Source organism: Sinocyclocheilus rhinocerous, unplaced genomic scaffold (assembly GCF_001515625.1).
Source record: "Sinocyclocheilus rhinocerous isolate Xijiao unplaced genomic scaffold, SAMN03320098_v1.1 scaffold1238, whole genome shotgun sequence".
Lineage (NCBI taxonomy): Eukaryota > Metazoa > Chordata > Actinopteri > Cypriniformes > Cyprinidae > Sinocyclocheilus > Sinocyclocheilus rhinocerous.
Genome location: NW_015662954.1, coordinates 1,419,507 through 1,440,003, shown reverse-complemented (window position 1 = coordinate 1,440,003; position 20,497 = coordinate 1,419,507). Strand labels below are relative to the sequence as shown.

Sequence of the window (20,497 nt, the reverse complement as noted above, 5' to 3'; positions counted from 1 at the left end):
GGGGGGGGGGGGTGGATGCAAGCAGCATATAAAATATAATGAAAAATACACCTTTTTTACCATTTAGAGGCAGGACAATGGTTTGTTCAGATGTACTCGCTTGCATTTGGGTCCATCTGGACTGTGAAAGTAGTAAAAAGAAAGGGATGAAAGAAACAACGAGAGTGCAAAGAAAGGACGTGGCTGAGGCGATTCTTTGCCTGGCCTGATTTCTCTCTTCGTTCCCACATTCTTGCCATCTCCAGGGGGTGGGGTGGTGTGTGTTAAACTATGCTGGCTTTGATAACATCAGTCTTTCTCATCCTATTAGTCTACTATCCATTGCACCAGAGGCCTGCGTGTGAGGTAAACATGCTCTTTTTCACAATTAAATTGGTCGTTAAATAGATTCTTCAGCAATAATAAGCCTGAACAAGATGCGCTGCGGCCTTGGTACAGTTGCTACACGAGAGCAGAGAACCATCAACAATGCTTTTTTCCAAGTTATAAACACTTTTTTCCCCAAAAAAAATAATTAGACCTCCGTAAGAAGTTTTCTATACAAAAAGCTAATAATTAACCAAAAAAATAACCGATATTAAAATTTATACTATGTAGTCTAAATAAATTTTAAATAAAACACTGAAATCAATCGTGGATCAAAAGTGAATTTTGGGATCACATCTAATTAATTTAGATATTTGCTAAAGATTAAATTTATCAGTGCTATTAAATTGCGAATTATTGGTGTTTTTAAAAATTTACTTTAAGTATACGAGTATATAATAAATTTTAGTGATACAGATAAACGATTAAAGTTTAAAATATTGGTATATAAAAGATGACACACACACACACACACACACACACACATGCACTTCTTTATTGAGTTATAATATGGATTATAATATTGACATATTTCAGACTGTATGAACAAAAGCAAAAAAAAAGCAAAAAGGAACTGCTATAGTTCATATAAAAGGTGATGAAATCTGCACGATGTTTTAAAAATAAAATCCAATAAAAAGATTTTTGACCATGTCACACACGTTGAAGTTAAATAACTCTGCCAAGCATTTACTGTCCAGTCTCATAAATGTCCATTGGCTGTAATGTGAAACATCTGTTTCAGACTTGCTCTTTACTTCTCGCCATGTGTTTCATAGGGCTCCAGTATAATAAAGAGCATGTCATTTTCACTCAAGCTGGACTGAATGAAAGAATAAAAAACAATATTCTATTCTATGCACCAGAGTTGTCATGGTTGGAAAACAACATTTATATTTAATACTGAAACTAATCTGCAGAATTTTACCCCAAATGTCCCTAGCAGAACACTTAGCCATGAAGTTGATACTTACTTATATATACTTATACCAATACAGTTGTACCAACACAAAGGATACAAAATACATATTTAATGCATTTTCTAAGTTGTTTTGGTAAGAAAAAAAATATTTAAATTTACAGTAGTTTTTTGCTATTTTTATTTTATATTTTTATTTTAAAATCTGTGTAATTGGAGGCACTAGGGATGCCGATATTACAAATTCTGACTAATACCGATAAGCCGATAATTTTTCATGATATGGCTGATATATGATAAGTTGCCCAAATTAATATTCTGTACTATTTTGTTTTAATGAGTAAATACTAAAATCAACTATTTAATGGTAAATTATACAAAATTATACCAAATATGAATATAGAATGGATTTCCGTTGATGAGATTTGCTAAAGATTACATTTAACTGTTATTAATTAGATTATTATTCTTTGTAAAGATGAACTTAGTGAACACTAGATGACTGCAAAAGTAATTCAAATATAAAAAATAGGGTTATAAATATGCACAATTCAACATCCAATATGGACCAATAGTGATCAAAAAGTCTCTAATATCGGCCGATAACCGATACGGTACCGATATAGTGTACATCCCTTGGTGGCACCAACACAGAAGCCATTCAGATGTTAGTTTGCCAGCAAGTGAGGTTGTGCAAATTTGAACCACAACCATCAAGGCACTTGAACTCAGTTGAGAGTCCATTATCACACTCATTTACCAGGGTTGCACACTTGGGTGATGTTCCCTCTCGCACAATTCAGAGCTGTTACAGTTTCAGGGGCCTGCCCTTGGCCTCGTTTTGCTTTTATGGCTCACTGAATGCAAGCACTGGGGATTAGCCAGGTCCTTCAAAGGCCATTAGAGCCAGTGACAGGTATCCCATTACCCCCGCACACAGAGAGACGGCCTAGGTGAGAGGCACAGAGGCCAGGAAGGAGAGAAGCAGGGGTCAGATGAGGACAATGAAAGACTTAGCCAGGGCCCCAAGTCTCTTTCTGTCAATTCGTCTGCCTTGTCTAAATTTACAGATGGCTCTTTCTATCAATGACTGGTTCTCCTGATGTGTAGAAGGGTTTCATGTTTGGAAATGTTTGAAGATTTTGACTGAAAGACACATAAAACTGTTAAAATACTGAGCACTTTGGTGCATGTTAATCTTGGATTTGTAGTCAAATTGCATGGCTTTATTTTACTCATGTTTAACATTTTACAGTTAAATTTGCAGTTGCACATTTTAAGTCTGTAAACATATATTCATTAACTGATCAGAGACGAACTAGCTAATTGTTTTGTGTGTATGGTATAAATGTGTTTAAAACAATGCTATCAAGATTTAGAAATGAGACCTTGCTTTCGGCACTGCGATAAGAGATTCTCACAAGGCAGAGGAAGCCTTTCATTAGTCAATTACTGTCCCAGATAAGGAGCCCACTTGCAGAGTCAATGGATCCAGGGTCAGAGGCCAAATTACATCATCAACCCCTAAAACAAGAATGTCCCAGAATGTCCAATGTATTCCCTGTATGACCCACAAAGGGTAAACCAAGACACTTCAAGTCCGGCGGTTTATTTAATCTGCTCACCACAAAATTAGTTGTGAAGTTGGTGCTTACACCAATAAAGTTGTAACAAAAGAGGTACAAAGAGGATCCAAAATACAGATAATGCACTTGGAGTTTTTTTTTTCTTTTTTCTAAGGTGTTTTTTGTAAGAAGAAAAGATGTAAATGTACAGTAGCTGTTGCTAACTTCATTTTATTTTAAAATCTGTATATTGGAGGCACTATACTGTATGCACCAATATGACAAACTCTGACTAACACAGATAAGCCAATAATTAGACGGCCAATAATCAAAATTTTTTTTTTTTTTTTACTAAAAAGGCAGAAATAATCTGGTTACCCCAGTACACAAAGCGCTGTGCAACTTTCTGTGTCTGAGACCTGCATGTCACAGAAAAGGAACAATTTTTGATATTTTCAAACAACGATTCAGATTTTTGAGCACATCTTATTGGTTGACCAATTTCCTTCACAATGCTATGGAATACATTATGGGCCAGTTTTACTAAACAGGGCAAATTAGCGCGAGAGAGCAATTCCAAAACAGTGCCGATGGGTGTGGACATTTCTGCGGGTGATTTACTAACAACGCCCAAAATAAAGAACACAGACGCAACATCTCATTTACATATCGACCAACACAATATACCAAGTGCAGCGCAAATTAGCATAGTTGCAAATAAAATATAAAAAAATAAAGAAACCATAGTACATTGAAAAAACCGGAGGCCAAAAAATGAAGGGTTGCATGAAGTTTTGATAGACCTGGTATTGCGTGACTCCTAGTTGAGAGTTCCAAGTCGTCTTTTATTTCCTGAAGCAAATTAAAAATAACATGGCTTGGCAAACTATATGTTCGGATAATGTGTTCTTCTGGCATTCCAAATAAATTAATATGTGAGGAAAAAATCCTCTCCCTTCTACCACGCGCTCTCTGTTCTCTGCGGTGCCTCCTCCTAGCAACAATAATTGCAGCCATTTCAAGTGCAAAATAGTTTAAGACATGCTTTTTTTAGCCGTTAAATAATGGCGCAAATACCAGTAATTTGACGAGTGCAAACATTAGTAAATCTCATTGTGTGATTCATTTAAATACTCTCCTCCCATAAATTTTGCGTCTGAAAGGTAAACTCCAACAAATGCATATTCAGTAAAGTCAGGCGCAAAAATAACTGTGTAAATCACTGCGCGTCTTTAGTAAAACCTGACAGTACTATTTTAACGCCAAAAGACGGTTTGCACTGGCGCAAGCTGTTAGTAAAACTGGCCCTATAACTTGCAAATGTTTGTGTTGGTCTGAGCAGATTTATTAACATAAGTTCAAATTAAAATGTTTATCGCATCAGATTTTTGCACAGAACATTCATCTTAGTGTGAACAGGCCTTTAGACTTGTTTTTTAGAGTGCATTTTGTCTTTCTGCACTGGCAGATTTCACTTGTTTTTAGCTGGTTTACACTTAAAACAAGTAGAAAAAAATTTGCCAGTGCAATAAGATAAAATTGACTCATATTAAAGATACATTCTCTGAATATGTCTTAATATATTATGCAGGTTTCCTTCTCTTTATCTTGTTTCGCTGTAAGGTTGCTGTAACTACGCTGGTGGTCGCAAACTAGTGGCCAGACCTTCAACAAGACCGATTTCTATTGCTATTAAAGGCTGAATAGTACATATCTGGCTTCTTTCGCATGTGAAACTGAACCCTCTGGATGGTTCCCTTGCTAGCATTTTTCCTCATTGGAAAAACTAGCAGACAATCACCCACCCACTAAGAGTTTTAGCATGCCGGAGGGCAAGCGGTTCCTCTGTCGTGAGGACTGTGAAGGCGCAAGAGGTTAACGAAGACATGGTCTGGTGTGTCTGGTCTTATGGGGTACTAAAAGGCGCGAGGTGGCACGGAAAGAAAGCAGACCGCCATAAACGGGCTTTTCTTTAATCAAGGAGAGGGTGTGCAGCAATGCCTCCAAATCACGCATCACTTCCTTTGCCAGCAAGCGGGTAGCCATCAATGGCCCGTACGGATAGTTACACGCAGATTCAAGGGCTATTTTGTGACTCAAGGCTTCTGTTGTTTTCTGCACCCAGCGCTATCAAAAGGCCCAGGATTAAGGCTGAGGTCATTGTTGAAATGTGGTTAATTGCACCAAGTTGCATGAGAGGAGAACCGTCCGCCTGCCAAAATGCAGATGCAGTCGTCCTGACTAAAAACAGACTTGGGGACGAGAGCATACTACCTCATCGTTGAAAATACAAGCAAGGTTCATTCAAACAAAGTTGTGGCTGAACTTCTCCAGAAACTGTGTGAGTCCACAGGGCTTAATACTTGCTGTCACACAGAACAATTACCATAATCTAGCACACAAATCAATTACATCACCCGTTTTACTCTCATTAGACAAAGTACTTAACCTAAAAATAGCAATGGAATTACAAAGGTTGTGTTGCGGTGACAACAGAAGTGAAGGTTGTACTTGAAACATGGCCATCCAAGCCTAGAAAAAGGACCAGATTTGCACCAACGCAAACCATCTTTTGTCATTAAAAAACTACTGTCAGGATTTACTAAAGACACGCAGTGAAACATAAGTGATGAGATTAGATAGTTTTGCGGCTGACCTTACTGTATATGCATTTGTAGGAGTTTCCCTTTCAGACGCGAAATTTATGGGAGGAGAGTATTTAAATGAAATGGTTTGTGGTAGTCAGTATACTGATATTTGTGGTATTATTTAACACCCCAAAAGCATGTCTTTACCCATTTTGCACTTGTGTTTTGTCATCTGCTTATTTGTGACCCTACACTAATTTGCGCTGCTCTTGGTTGCTTGCATTGTTCATTATGGAAACGCGCTGTCTGCCTATGTGTTCTTTAATGTGCGCATTGTCAGTAGATCACCCTCAGAATTTTCCACTCCCATCTGTGCTTTTATGGGATTGCGGTCTCACACTAATTTGCCCTGTTTAGTTAATCTGGCCCAAGGAGTTCCACTTGGTCAATCCGGAGCAGGATGTTTTCCATGGCTGGAGCTCGCGCTGTGTTTCAAAGCACTGAAATGAGACGGACTGAACTGGAAGCTGACAGGCAGCACAAAGGGGCCATCAGCTTCTTGTCAGATCTGTCAAATCACTCAGCTAGTGAGAGAGGCCTTGACCTTAACACTATCCTCCATGGGGGATTTTTGGCCCATGTCCACTCAACCTTGGTCTGGAACTTTCTGATCGGAGCTGACCAGAAACTGTGCAACTGAATTCAGCAACATAGAGTGTTAAGACATCTCCCCATGTTTTAGAGTGCTGCAGACTTTTAACAGTTGATGTTAAGTTCTATATATGACATTATTTTCAAATAAAAGCAAACCACAAAATGAGAATATAAAATGTAAATGTATTGTTTAAAATTCAGACAAAAAGTTTTTCTGGTTTCAAACTTTGTGGAATATGTTTAATATTAATTATATTACCTACATTGGTATTTTTGTGCTAGCACACCTGTGAGAACTTGAGAGGACCTAACTTTACACATCCGTGGTTAAGATTTTAAAAAGCTCAGAAAATATAAGTTAGTGCTAAGAAATGCTATAGCATCATTTGTTTGCATATGCCACTTGATTTGATATTTTATATCTACACTCTAAAAATATTTTTCGAAAGTACATTTTTGGAGTACGTATTACAAGAAATTACAATTTCAGTCTTTCTACTTTCTTTGAAATTTACTACAAATTTCTGAGTGAAAATTGTTTCTAGACCATTTTTTATCAGTGTACTGCAGTGAAATGTAGACATTATAAATATATACATTATATGTATTTGATTTGTTTATTGAAACTTTTTCAGCAATTTTCAGCAGTGATCGGAATGATAAAAATACTGATTCAGTAACTGGTACGATCAACTCTTTAGTGAAGTGAGTCATTCGTTCATGAATCGGACTACACTGGTTGCCCTGTATTTAGTTGGTTGCAATAACATTTAGGTCAAACTGAAATCAGTAAAGCGTTATTGTACAGAACCTATTCATAAGATGAGGTCTGGCTATGATTAGACATGCATGAAGAATAAATACATAAACATACAGTGAGCTCTGCTATGTGTAAACCTGCAGATGAAGAATCAAAAAATTGACAGACAACATTCATCCTGAAAATGTTGTTTCAGCTAATTGGCCACACGGGAAACTAAACAGATCTTGACGAGTGTGTGGGAAAATTTGCAGTTCTTTTAAATTTAAGTATTTGTAAATCACAACTGGGGTGATGGGGCAATACAAAAAGAAAAATGCGTCAGGAAATTGACATAATGTATCAATCCTGATAGCTTCTTAGTGATTATGCATAGTGGCATAGTGGTTACAGATGTAGTCTGCTTGCCAAAGGTTGGTGGATGTTACAGTGAACCAGCAATGAAGGAGCCAACTGTGATGTGTAGTAAATCTTTATTGTCACTTCAATTGCTCCTGAAAACTGATTTAAGTTTTAATTGCCAAATCAAATCATAGAGGCTATATAACATCCAGTTGGGGGCAATTCCTATGTGTGCTTATGACTCATTGTGCTGAATGGACTCAATGCCAATGTCCTTATGTCAGTTTAGGACAGCACATTTCAGCACATCATAATTACTTTATGTCTTTGGTTTGGGTGGCGAGATAAAGCTGTTTGCCCATTCAGCACAATGCATAGTGGCATAGTGGTTACAGATGTAGTCTGCTTGCCAAAGGTTGGTGGATGTTACAGTGAACCAGCAATGAAGGAGCCAACTGTGATGTGTAGTAAATCTTTATTGTCACTTCAATTGCTCCTGAAAACTGATTTAAGTTTTAATTGCCAAATCAAATCATAGAGGCTATATAACATCCAGTTGGGGCAATTCCTATGTGTGCTTATGACTCACTGTGCTGAATGGACTCAATGCCAATGTCCTTATATGTCAGTTTAGGACAGCACATTTCAGCACATCATAATTACTTTATGTCTTTGGTTTGGGTGGCGAGATAAAGCTGTTTGCCCATTCAGCACATATAGTTGGCCTTCACAGAGGCCCATCTTTTGTTGTTGTCCTATGTCTGATTTCGTGCAAACAAGCTGACTTATGATAAGATATGGAAAGAGTTTCTGAATCATCTGGTTCTGATTGAAGGCTGGGCAGAGAGGGTCGGTAAGATTTTCATAAAGTTTTTGAAAGAAGTCTCATGCTCAACGAGGCTGCATTTATTTGATCAAAAATATACTAAAACATGGTAATATTGTGAAATATTTACATTTGAAATAACTGTTTTCTATTTGAATATACTGTTTAAAATGTGAATTTATTTCTGTGATGACAAAGCTTCAGAAATCATTCTAATTTGGAGCTCAAGAAACATTTCTTATTATTATCAATGTGGAAAACTGTGCTGCTTAATATTTTTGTGTTATTTTACATTACAAACCTGTTCATAGTTTCATATTTAACTTCAATTTTACATTTTTATTATTTTTATAAACCAAAAGTTGCCAAATCTGTTTTCACATTACTACCTGCAAAGCACAATAATACATGAACTGAAGTATCTATGTTAGAAAGTATTTTAGATTATGTGATAAAAAGCCTTTCAGCGGTAGCCATAGGAATCCTATGGCCCTGTTTTTGTGACTCAGCCTTGTTTTATTGCTGGTTTTTTTTTTACAAGTCAGCTGTATAAGAGTGTAAAGGCGTGCACTGGGTGTGTCACATTCTTATCATAATATATTTTATAAGGAGTTTCCTTAGATTTTAGGTCACAATAATACATGAACTGAAGTATCTATGTTAGAAAGTATTTTAGATTATGTGATAAAAAGCCTTTCAGCGGTAGCCATAGGAATCCTATGGCCCTGTTTTTGTGACTCAGCCTTGTTTTATTGCTGTTTTTTTTTTACAAGTCAGCTGTATAAGAGCGTAAAGGCGTGCACTGGGTGTGTCACATTCTTATCATAATATATTTTATAAGGAGTTTCCTTAGATTTTAGGTTGGATTAGAAACTTGAGCTTGTAACACCTAAGGGACTATCCTGTTCACTTTGAATTATTGATGTATCATTATAAATAGACAAATGATAAAGAGTATCAATTTAGGTCAAGAAGAAAGCCCAGTGGGAGACATACAGCAGAAGCCAGCATTCCTGTGTATCATTTCAGACTAAGAGAAATCGGTTTAATAAGCCAGCCTGCATTTTGACTTCTGATATTTAGTTTTAGATATTAATGTTACCGTAATATAACGTGGCAGGCGAAGAATGTGTAAATCTCAAATTGTGATTAATGCATGCAGGGGAATCCCACAGAATCCCACTGTTCTCGCTGCTGCCCTCAGGCAGATGGTTACGCAGGATCCGATCACGCACAAGCCGACTGAGGGACAGCTTTTTCCCTCAGACTATCAGGCTGCTGAACACTCAGAACTGACACTTACACAGCACACCACTCTGTCCATACCATTCACCATGCACTTTAACTCCACCACCACCACAATTTTTACCAACTGGACTTTAATGTAGCATGCACTTCACTTTAACACAATAATACTCTGCTAACATCTATTTACCAACCATTACATCTACAACCACTCTGTGTACATTTGTGGATTATGTGTATTATGTTTGTATATTATTGTTTTATATAGTGTATATACTGTACATAAAAGTATACTGTTATTTGTAAAGTGTCTAAACGTGTATAATGTTATTTGTTAAACGTGTCAATTGTATTCTGTACTGTCTGGAGCACGCTCCCAAGCTTTTCACTCACCATGGCACACGTGCTGTTGGTGATGTGACAATAAAAGTGATTTGATTTGAGTAGTCGCTCAGAGTCTCCAAGATACACTGTCTGGGTTAACATATGCTTGCTTGAATGTGAACAGGGTTTAATCAAAATGTCAATTCAGAGCAACTACAATCCCAACAGTGTGTTTTAATTCACCACTGCCTAGAGCCTGAACCCAGTCACAATGAGACCAAGTCTGTCTGTCTGTTTAATTTCGCCCCAGAGCCAAGAGAGGTGGACTGTGTTGGCTTTGGCAGATGTTAGTCAGCATATGGTACTGCATGAGTTAGCCAAGCTGTGGATTCCCAACTGATCTAATTAATACTTGTTTTACATCCCTCACAAAAAGTTATAATAATAATAACAGTGCTAATGACTTCTCATTCAGGAAAAAATGGCCTTGGGTCAGTTTTCTGCAAGCATTACCATTTGGCTAGCGAAGATGAGAGAATCTGAGCAATACCTTCTGAACTGTGAGACTGCCTGTCAGTAATTGCACCACTGGGTATATAGAGTGCTCAACCTTTAAATGTAAATATATATATTGCATTAGTTGAGTCATCGCAAGAGTAGGCACAGTTTTATGTTGTTATCGTTGGCCGTTTTTTTGGGGTCTCAGCAGAGATCACTAGAATCAAACTGACATTCTGTGTGACTCAATAAATAAGTTTACATGTGCTTTAAAAGTTTGATTTCTGTCAGGCAAAATAAATTAGTCATTTTAAAATGCCACATAAGCGCTTCAATGTAAATGAAATTATGCCAGTTGGATTTTGCAAAGTTGGGCTAATAGACCTAGATAATGCAAAGTTCATCTTCGTCTAGACTATATAAACATTAATCAGACTATGGGTGACCTTGGAGTGGTGAGCATGAAAAGGAGGTATTTAATCCTCAAATATTTGAATACACATTGTCATGTATACTTAGACGGATTGACTTCGCAAAAACCTGCTGTAAAGGTGCAAACTTTTGTGGACAAAAAGGTCTATTGTCAGTAGTGTAGTGATGTGTGAAGCACAGCTTACACAGAAGCCACTTTCAAACCAAGAAGCTTTCCATTGGTCAGTATTACGAATTTGACCAGTTCGTTACAAAATCTGCATGGCGAAATCTTTCACCCTTATATAAAATTCCTGATTGCATGGATTCACAGCAAAAATTTGGTGAACAACGGTAAATGTTACCAAATTTTAACTGCATGCAAATGTACATGATGACTAGCAAGAACATTATAAGCTTTTAAGTAATGTTCACCAGGCCTACCTGATTTGCTACAAGGCAGGTAGGTGTTTTAGTTGGAGTGGGATTAACGCTTGCGATACGTTTTCAATCAGTTGGCAAAGCCTTTTAGTTTTACTCTTCTTTGCACCTAGCTGCACATAACTAGTTATGGTGTGTCTTTTCATCCATTCGTGACATCAAAACTTGCCTTTGCAAAGAGAATAGGTTAGAAAAATTTCAGCATTTTAGCTCTGCAACTCTCAGAGTGTGTGCCAGTTTCTGTTTTTTTATTTTTATTTTGTTCACCTTCTCAGGGCCAAAAACACCTGGCAAGAGAGGGATTGAGAGCATTTTCTCATTATACTCTGAACCACTGTCCGTCGGAAGGATTAAAAAGGCAGGATTTGTAGGATTTTTTCCCCCTGGCATCAAAATCTCCAAGAGGCCCCCACAGGCTAAATGTAAGCAACATTCCCAGACTTTCCAGAAGCGTCTGGAATCACCTAGCACCCATGTGCCCTTACCACTTAAACTGTCACAGACCAGGAGCTTCACTACTACTACACACTTATGAAAGGTCCTTAGTAGAGTACATTCCTTCTCTCACTCTTTAACACATATTCTGAGGAACCCAAGAACTTTACTGCCTCATATCATTTTGATACTTCTGGAGGACTGTTAATCCATTTTCTTAATTCAGCTGTTGATAATTCTTCAAAATTCTCACACTGTAAAATATTTGACCGTAAATTATAACACATATGCCGACCTGATACAATGATAAATATTACACTGTGAATTTATTTTCACCTCCCATGATTCTACATGAGTTTAAGCGCCAGCATTCAGTCGTGCACAATCTCTCTTCTGTGGCCTCTAGGCGTCTATGAACTGACAGTCTCTCTTTTTGAAATATGTTTTAAATAATTCCACAATATATTCAGAACGGGTGGATGATTTTCTTCCCGTGACTCGGGTCCAAGCTCAACACACCTATGAAATCACGGCAAGGGAAAACGGTAACATCTAAAGCAAGATGCAGAAAAGTGAGGGCAAACTTGGTAAACATGACACAACTCTTGTAAATACAGCTGAAATGGAAGAGGGAGAGCAAAAAGAAAATGGGAGATGGAGGAAAAGGCCTGGCAAACTGCAAAATGGCCATATTTTAGCAAAAGTGACTCTTCTGATTATGCCTGTTGCATGACTTTATTTCCTTAAGCGCAGTGTTGTTGCCTGGACTCAAGTCAAGCATTTGATGTCCTCAACCACTTATGCCCTAGACTTCAACAGTGCTCTTTTTAAAGCCAAATGTTAAGGGGAAAAAAGAGCTAAGCTGGTTTTGTCAGCCAACAAGTACCTGCAATTCAAAAACTATAAAAGAAAACAACCTTGGCTAAGACAAGAATGGACAGAAACATTGGGTTAAGATTTATATAATTTCTCACTCACCACCCATCAAGTGGTGGTTAATTTTTCTTTATGCTCGTAATTTCTTGTCCATGCATTTCAGAGAAAATGTGTTAAACTACTAGTTTTACTTGTAGACTACATTACTACATTTGTTACTTGTTAGAAAAACATATTTGAAGAAAACTGACATTCATTTCATGGACAGCTTCACTTTAGCAAAACCGGCTTAGATGTTAAATTGAAGGCAAATATTGATAGCAGGTGGATCTCACAAGGTTTGGTTCTCACATGTGTCTACACAAAGTTTGGTTGTTTAGCTTGTTAGCCCTTGCTGGTAAATGCTGAAACTACACCATTATGTGTGCAAAGCAAATCTCCATTCATGGGAGATTCAAGCAAGATATAAATTGTAAATGTTAATGTAGATGATTTGCCCCTAACCAGATTTTTTGAGAGGCTTGTAAAACCATGAAATTGACTTTAATATATATATATTTTTCTTGTCTGCTACCTTCAACGTCACGCTCATGCAACAGCAGAATAGTTGCTAGTGAAGGGATTGGGACTGTGTCCGTTTTTGTAGTGCCATCAGCCAGTAAGCACTGTCAGGACCTGCCAGTGCTGCCAGGCACTACTACAACCCTACATTTGCACTCACCTCCAACTGCGAAATTATAGTCAAATAAGCTTGTCTAGTTTGCATTATGCAGCTGTTAACTGTGAATGATGAAAACCTTATTTTTTTGGAACTGATTGACATCGATCTACTTTGAATCCTGAAACCTCAATGTGCTGCGTTCTGTTCAGCACCTGGACAAAAACCAGTTTCAGGAATAGGAGCCAAAGCAAGGCTAGTTTGTGGCTGATTACGCTCTGAAATCATTTGCACAATTATGCAAGCTATTTCCTCCAGGTCAGGGTCCTTAATTTTATCCTGCCTCAAGCAGTGCTATCTAAAATTATTTTGCTAACAAATAAAACTTGAGCATTCTTCCAAGCATTCTAATAGCCCATTTACAACTCTATAGAGGAATAGTGAGTATAGATTGATTTAAACTCAAAAGTACCAGAAATTTGTACTGCTCAATGCAAATGAACTTGCACAAATGCAATAATATTCCCTATACATTCTTTTACCTCTCAATCTCTCTTTCAGTCCTTTGCATCGAAGCCTCTTCTCTCAGCTGTTCCAGTCTTCAGTTCACTGGGATTGATACAATATTTTCCTACCTCAATTAGCCAAGGGCCCGTTGACTAATTCTAACTGTTTTTGCACCTGAGAGTTTTGGAGCGGGAGTTGGAAAAAGTGAGAGGGAGAGTCAGTGCGGGGCTGTTTGGGCAATGCAGCAGTGTTGATGGACGCTAAGGGCTATGCAGAGGACAAGGTGGATAGCAGCAAAGCAAAATCAATGCAAAAAACAGTTCTGATTCTGAACTTGCTGAATTATGAAAACTGTATTTCAAAGCCCTTTTTGTAAAAATCTAAAATGTCCTCTACTAAAGGGAACCCTGGAAGGAAAGAGAAGGCAAGGAAAGGCAATACTGAGAAATTCTGCAAGGCTAGTAAATGCAGGATACCTTTCTGTAAAGGGGACCCTCTTTGCTAAAAAGGACCTTAATTCAGGGAAAGGAAATGAGAGGTTGGTAAGTAAATGTGCAAGCAAATTGCTTCTGAGGGCTGTACAGTTTCATCCAGCTGTACCGAGTACAAGCATCTAAGCTGATCTGAGAGAGCCGTGGAGAGCAGAAACTTGTAAACAAATGTAATGCAACAGTTAAGATCTGCACAGTGGCAGAGCAGTTAAAGCAACCTGCCTGGAAAAAAGTCTGACTCACTCTCTTTTGCAACAACACACACTTACACAACAGCCAGGGTCAACCCACTGTGATCTCCATGACCCAGACCAGTTAAATCCCAAATTCAAACAAATGGAAAGCCCTGCTGAACCCTGACACAAGATGACATAGAGTAAAACTCCAGCTGGAAAAATGGGATCAAACTGTGAGGGAGGGGAAAAGTGATTTGTAAGAAACATCTTGTTGATTTATCACTGCAGTGTTTCTAAAGACCAAATGCACCTGCTATTTCAAAATGAAATGCTAATCAAACATCCACAATTTTCAGTAAAATATTAAAGTGTCAAAGTATATACAAAACACTCAAAGAAAAAATGTGAAAAAGTTATACCTTTAGGGGTACAACAGTTCTCCACTGAGGCACTATACTTAAATGGAAATCTTTGTACCTTATTTATTCCTAAAGAGTTAAAAGTCGAACCTTAAAGGTACATTAATACTTTGATCTACTAATTTACACCTTTTAGAAGTAAAAAGTCATCATCCCTTTAATAGTAACGAACCAGTGACAAGCTGTTGTACCCCTAAAGGTATAACTTTTCTGACAGTGTACAGAGCATTTTAAGATTCTACAACAAAGCATTTATGTTGAATACATGTTGAATTTGCATGATAATTTGACACTGTACCTAACTGCTGATTAAATTTAGTTGTGCTTACATTTTCTGATTAAAACTGAAGGATTTGCTATTTAGTTTTAAGCTAAATTCCCCTGCTTATTTCAATAAAGAAGTAAGTTTCTACCTCCGAGTAAAAAATAAAATAAGCAATAGACAAAATTGGGACATAAAGACACAATAACAAGAAGTCACAAGTAACAAGAAATAGTCACATTGTGAGATATGAAGTCGCAATTATAAGATATGACATTGCAATTAGGAGATATAAAGCTGCAATTATGGGAGATAAAGTAACAATTACCTTTTTATATATTTTTTTGTCTCTAGGGTGGAGACAGACTTCCATATTTCAGATCGTAGTATTTTGCGAGCCAGTATAACAGTGAAGGGCCTTCATTTTCCAATTAAGTGTTTTGAGTATTACAAATCCTACCCAGCAACACCTTTGTACATACTCATAAAAGTCTGACCCTACGAGGAGAAGAATAAAAGAGCCATAAACCACAACTGATAAGAGAGTCGATGGAAGATCATAAGAACCAAATGAGCTCCACTCCCTTTCTGCAGGGACACATGCATGGAGACAAACACTGGGCGTCTACTCACTGTCAGGGTAATTCTTCCGACGGGTGCCATCCACCTTGCCTATCTTGTCGATGCAGAGAAAGAACTTGTTGGCGGAATAGAGGCGCCGAAGGCGGACGTCACCCTCGAGGTGGTTGTAGCTGCGCGTGTGCCGCTCCAGTGTCCACGAGCAGTTTGTGCCCTGTGCCAGCGCATGAAGGGGGTCATGCCCCAGTGCAGGTGGGCAACCTCCAAGAGAAGAGCAAGCCAGAAAGAGCAGGGATAGGCATAACAAGGGAAAAGGATAAGAAGGGAGGGCTGAGCCGGTAAAGGTGAGGTCGGAGTGGAGACCAGGGGTAGTAGGTGTCCATTTGCACATGATGGGTCAGACTCCCAAGGTGCACCTTGCACAAGTAGTCGGCATGATGCTGGTCTTCGCTGGGCACTCTGCCTCACACAGAACCCGTAAGCAGGAGCATGGGAAGAGAGGGTAAAAAAATCCTGAGTGACCAATTTCAAACTCAAGTGTATCACTTTAGTCTTTTAACCAGCTGTCTGTTGGTCTTGCTCTTCAGAATGATGAATGAGAACTTTGCAATTCCATCCCAAAGAAATGTCTCAATCTTGTTAGATTGTCCTGGAGTATCCAGGTCCCTCAGTCCAAGCTGGTAGAGTTGTGGGATCCTGTGTCCTGTGTGATGGCTGCACCTTGCAGGGCTCTCTCCTCTCAGTCAGGGGCAGAACAAGGTGAAATGTGAGGCTGTCTGACCCGTGCCTGTCAATGAGCTGGTTGAATGAGTGTATTTCAATGAGTGCCTGTGTGTCTGTGTAAGAGAAAGATTCAAAAAGACTACCAAGAGAAAGAGAGGGAGAGGATAAGATAGAGGTGGCAGTGAGAGTAAGTCTGACAGACTCAACAAGGCAGTAAAGCTGTAAATGGGTGTCTTTCTCTCTCTCACTCTCTGTGCCTTGCTGTCTGCCTGCTCTTTGGTGGGGTGGCTCAGTCCTTTCCTGCATTTTATTCAGGGCAGGGCTTGCATCTGGGGGACTGAGAGGAGATGGGTGGGGCCTGGATTATTCATAATCACTTTAAGTGAATGTCACTCTCAATATTGTTTACCTTTTATCGTACTGTCATTCATTTCCCTTCACAAAACTGATCATCCTCAGATGTGCCATATCACGTTACATCCCACCCTGAACCAAAATAAACTGTTGCCATCACAAGTGATTTACAGCATATGTGGAGGTTAATCATCAGGTAAATAACAGGTAATAAATACACTCAATTTAGTATGTACAGAAGTAAAGTTAAGGTCTTTATAACCACTTTAAAAATTGATAAATTTGAGCAGCGAAGATTAGGTCTCCCTTACCTGTAATGGCACTTGTATGTGGACCAGACCTTCCAATGGACATTTGAGTCAGCTTATGAACTGGTGAATATAATGCTGCAATTTTATTCATGAACAGCTGGGAGCCTAAAAATGCTAATTTTCTGATAGGACACCAAGTAAAATATTTACAACTACCTTGTTTATTTTTTTTCCAGATGTTGTGAGCTTTTAGTATGTACAGAAGTAAAGTTAAGGTCTTTATAACCACTTTAAAAATTGATAAATTTGAGCAGCGAAGATTAGGTCTCCCTTACCTGTAATGGCACTTGTATGTGGACCAGACCTTCCAATGGACATTTGAGTCAGCTTATGACCTGGTGAATATAATGCTGCAATTTTATTCATGAACAGCTGGGAGCCTAAAAACTGCTAATTTTCTGATAGGACACCAAGTAAAATATTTACAACTACCTTGTTTATCTGTTTTCAAGATGTTGTGAGCTTTACTCAGATGAGTGGCATGAGGTGGCACATTTGTCTAAGCGAACCTCTGCTCTGAAACACTAACATACTTTTCATATCCTCCTGGTTTCAATGAAGTGTGCAGCCCAGGGGCAGAGGGTGAAAATATTCTTGAAGGTGTGTTTTACCAGGAAGAGTCAGTCACTTCACACTTTGTAGCTAGTTAACTAATAGGTCTCTGAAGCTTTAGCACTCATACTTAGCCTATAAAAGCCTATGGAGACAGCAGTCTGCAGTCTTTTTCAGCTCCCCGCAGTCATTCCCTTCTCCTTGGGCATTTCGGCCTTTGAGTTTCTTGCTACTGTACTTCAAAGCCTATTCTTTTTTTTCTAGTCTCATACATCTTAGTCCTTCATCCCCAATTAAACCTAACTGAAGTGGACCCCTACCTTTAAATTCTCTCTTCCCTGCCAACCTTTATGCACCTCACAAAAATGGATGGCACAGAAAAGTACCCATCACTGTCATGCTGCGTGCTTCTACAGCTGGTTACGGTCTGAGAAAAAGCTGGAAAAGTGGATGCAGATTTAATTAGTGAAGCTTTCTAAGGCAGAAGAACTATTACTTGCTCATACTTAATATTAGGGTTTTGAACAAACCCTTAACTGTAAGTATTAAACTTTGAGCTCATCCTGCTCGGTTAATTCTACAGACATGTGTAATACCTCCGATCATAGTTAATTCAGGAGAGGCATTACTTTTCTAAACAATGAGATATGTGATTTATGATTGCTGGATTACCTGAGCTGTATCTAAGGACCAGAAAATTCACAGATAGAAACTTGGAGATGGGCTATTTTGACTTTGATCACAAAGAAATTACCAAAAACACTGCTGCAACCACATCGCAATGCTCTTAAAACTGCTCAGAACATCTTAGGAACCATATAGCAATGCCCTGAACAACTCTCAAAAACCTAGAAGTTGGCAAGTTTTGCACAGCAAAGCACCAGCGCCATTTTTTCAGATAATTTCAAAACTTCTAAAAAAAAGTCTCAAAAAGAATGTCCAAATAATGTTGATTTTCGAATTCAGCACATCTAAGTCATAACAGAAATGTGGAGTTCAGAAACAAGAAACTCACCAGATAGCATATTCCAAGTGAACACTGACAATACTGTATAGACAAAGTTTTGTAGCTAAACGTAAATAACTTATGCTTTGTTCTTTCTTTTTTGACTTGCTTGTTGTCTGTTGTACAGATGTACCCTTCCATGCACATACGGTATGAGCAATCTTGTGCCCCACCAGCACACTCAATGACCCCGGAAGTCCATAAGATCAGCTCCCGCTTCCTTGGAGATTGATGGTAATTAGATTATTTTAGGGGAAATGTAAGATGTTGCACTTAGGGGCTCAAGAACAAAGTTCTGTCCCCATAAGAATGTCAGATGTGATGATAAACTTGCTCAAAGTAATATGTTGATGCTAGTCCCTCTGCTAAATGCATGTCCACAACACAGCTCTTTCATTCGGGACACAGCAGCACAACTGCCATGATCTAAACATTTCAAGAAATCTTAAACATGGCTGGCGAGAATCTTAGAATGATTTCTGAAGGATCAAGTGACTGGAGTATTTGACAGCTGAAAATTCAGCTTTGCCATCACAGAAATAAATTACATTTTAAAATATCTTTATATAGTTATTTTCAATTGTAATAATATTTTACAATAGTATTGTTTTATTACTTGTATACTTAAGAGATTTCTATCAAAAAACAAGTTACTGATCCCCAACTTTTGAGCAGTATTCTTCTCTGTTTTTAAATGTCAAATATTTTACAGATTCTGAAAAACTGTGTATTTAATGTACTGGAAAACAAACAAGCAAAAGAAAAACATATGAAACGTAATCTTGATTGACATGACCTCAGAGAAAAGGTAACTATCTCTAATTCCACACATCGTTGGCCGTCAATAGGCCTCTGCTTTGCTCCCATGATGCCACGCTATGCCGGTTGCGCCCTGAGCTGAGAAAATCTGTTCGGCCATGTGGGATGTTCACTGGCGAAAGGAACCTAATCTTTCCCAGCAGGGCTCCCATCAACTCTGTAAGTGTATGAATGGAGATAATATCTCAGTAATGAGGCCTGTTTTGTACCATCAAAGTCCTCCAAAAGGGCCTGAAACCCGACCTCCCTCTTTGCGCCGACTAGCTCCCCCTAATAGCTCCCATTATTAATTGTTTTCTCTCTCCTGCTAACATACGGAGTCTCTTCCAATCCCCCTCCATCACCCACCTCCACTGCCAACACGAACTCGGTCTCCGTTTCACTTCAGACTACCTCAGTTGACATTTATAACTAACGATAAATGGCATCAGCCTAAAAAACCTACATTTTATTTCATTTTTCATAACACATATTCCATGGTCTAGTTATTTTGCCACTCCCAAATTATTGGCTTATTTTAAAATAAGATTGTTGTGAATCACTATCACACTGCAGTTAGGCAATGTGCTATGAAACTCTCATGTCAACCACAGACTTCCTGCTAGATACCTCCGACGCAGGTGGCCGAGATAACCAGAGTGCCACACTGTGCGGTCGCCTGCATAAACATCTGTTTCTAATTCAGGATCTGTCCACTGCCGCCACAACTGAAGATCAATCTACAAGCCTATTTGCATTTCCTGCTTCGTGATCATTGTCCATTGTAGCCGAAACCAGTGATAAGTGAGCAGTCTATCTGATCAACAGCTCCTGAGAGTCTTCATCCTCTCGGGTTGACAGAGATCTACACGTGATAAAATGGACTGTTACTTTTTAAAGAAAAAAAGATTGCGGATATGATTGGTGGACTTTCATCATTAGCGATAATCAAAGAGAGATGTGTCTCAGATGTGGGAGATATTTGGTACTAATTGTAGAAACTCAAACAAATCTGCCTTCAAGTGCCATGAGGATACTATTATTTTTTTTTTCTTCATATTTTAAGCATTGTCTCTGAATTATTAGTACTGACAGGTGTGGAGAGATTTTCCTAAATGTGTTGCATGAGGGTATGCTAACCCTCTCAATGTGGTTGTAAAATACACCTAGCATTGGTATGTTTAGAAGACTAAAATCAGAGCGAGAATTTTTCTCTTTCCAGAATTTTTTACTGTCCTTTTTCCAAAACCTCAACTCATACTTGCATGAAGCATTGACTAATCAAGTGAACATTTTAAAAGCAGCTCCTACTTCTAAAAACAAAGAAACACACCCTTCATATAGGTGTGCAAAGAGTTCCAGTGAATGGAGCCTTGTCCTGAAGTTATTTTCAGGGTCTTGTATGGCTCTC

At 38.4% G+C, this 20,497-nt stretch overlaps 1 protein-coding gene across 1 annotated transcript in view; it reads right to left on the bottom strand.

Annotated features, from left to right (window-relative positions):
• The window catches only part of LOC107728567 (fibroblast growth factor 22-like), a 26,831-nt gene extending 10,980 nt beyond the window's left edge, over positions 1-15,851 (bottom strand). Inside the window, exon 1 of the mRNA XM_016538780.1 lies at positions 15,397-15,851. Within this exon, the coding sequence (XP_016394266.1) occupies positions 15,397-15,733 (337 nt within the window). The 5' untranslated portion in view covers positions 15,734-15,851. The remainder of the gene's footprint in view (positions 1-15,396) is intronic.
• Positions 15,852-20,497: the final 4,646 nt, after the last annotated feature.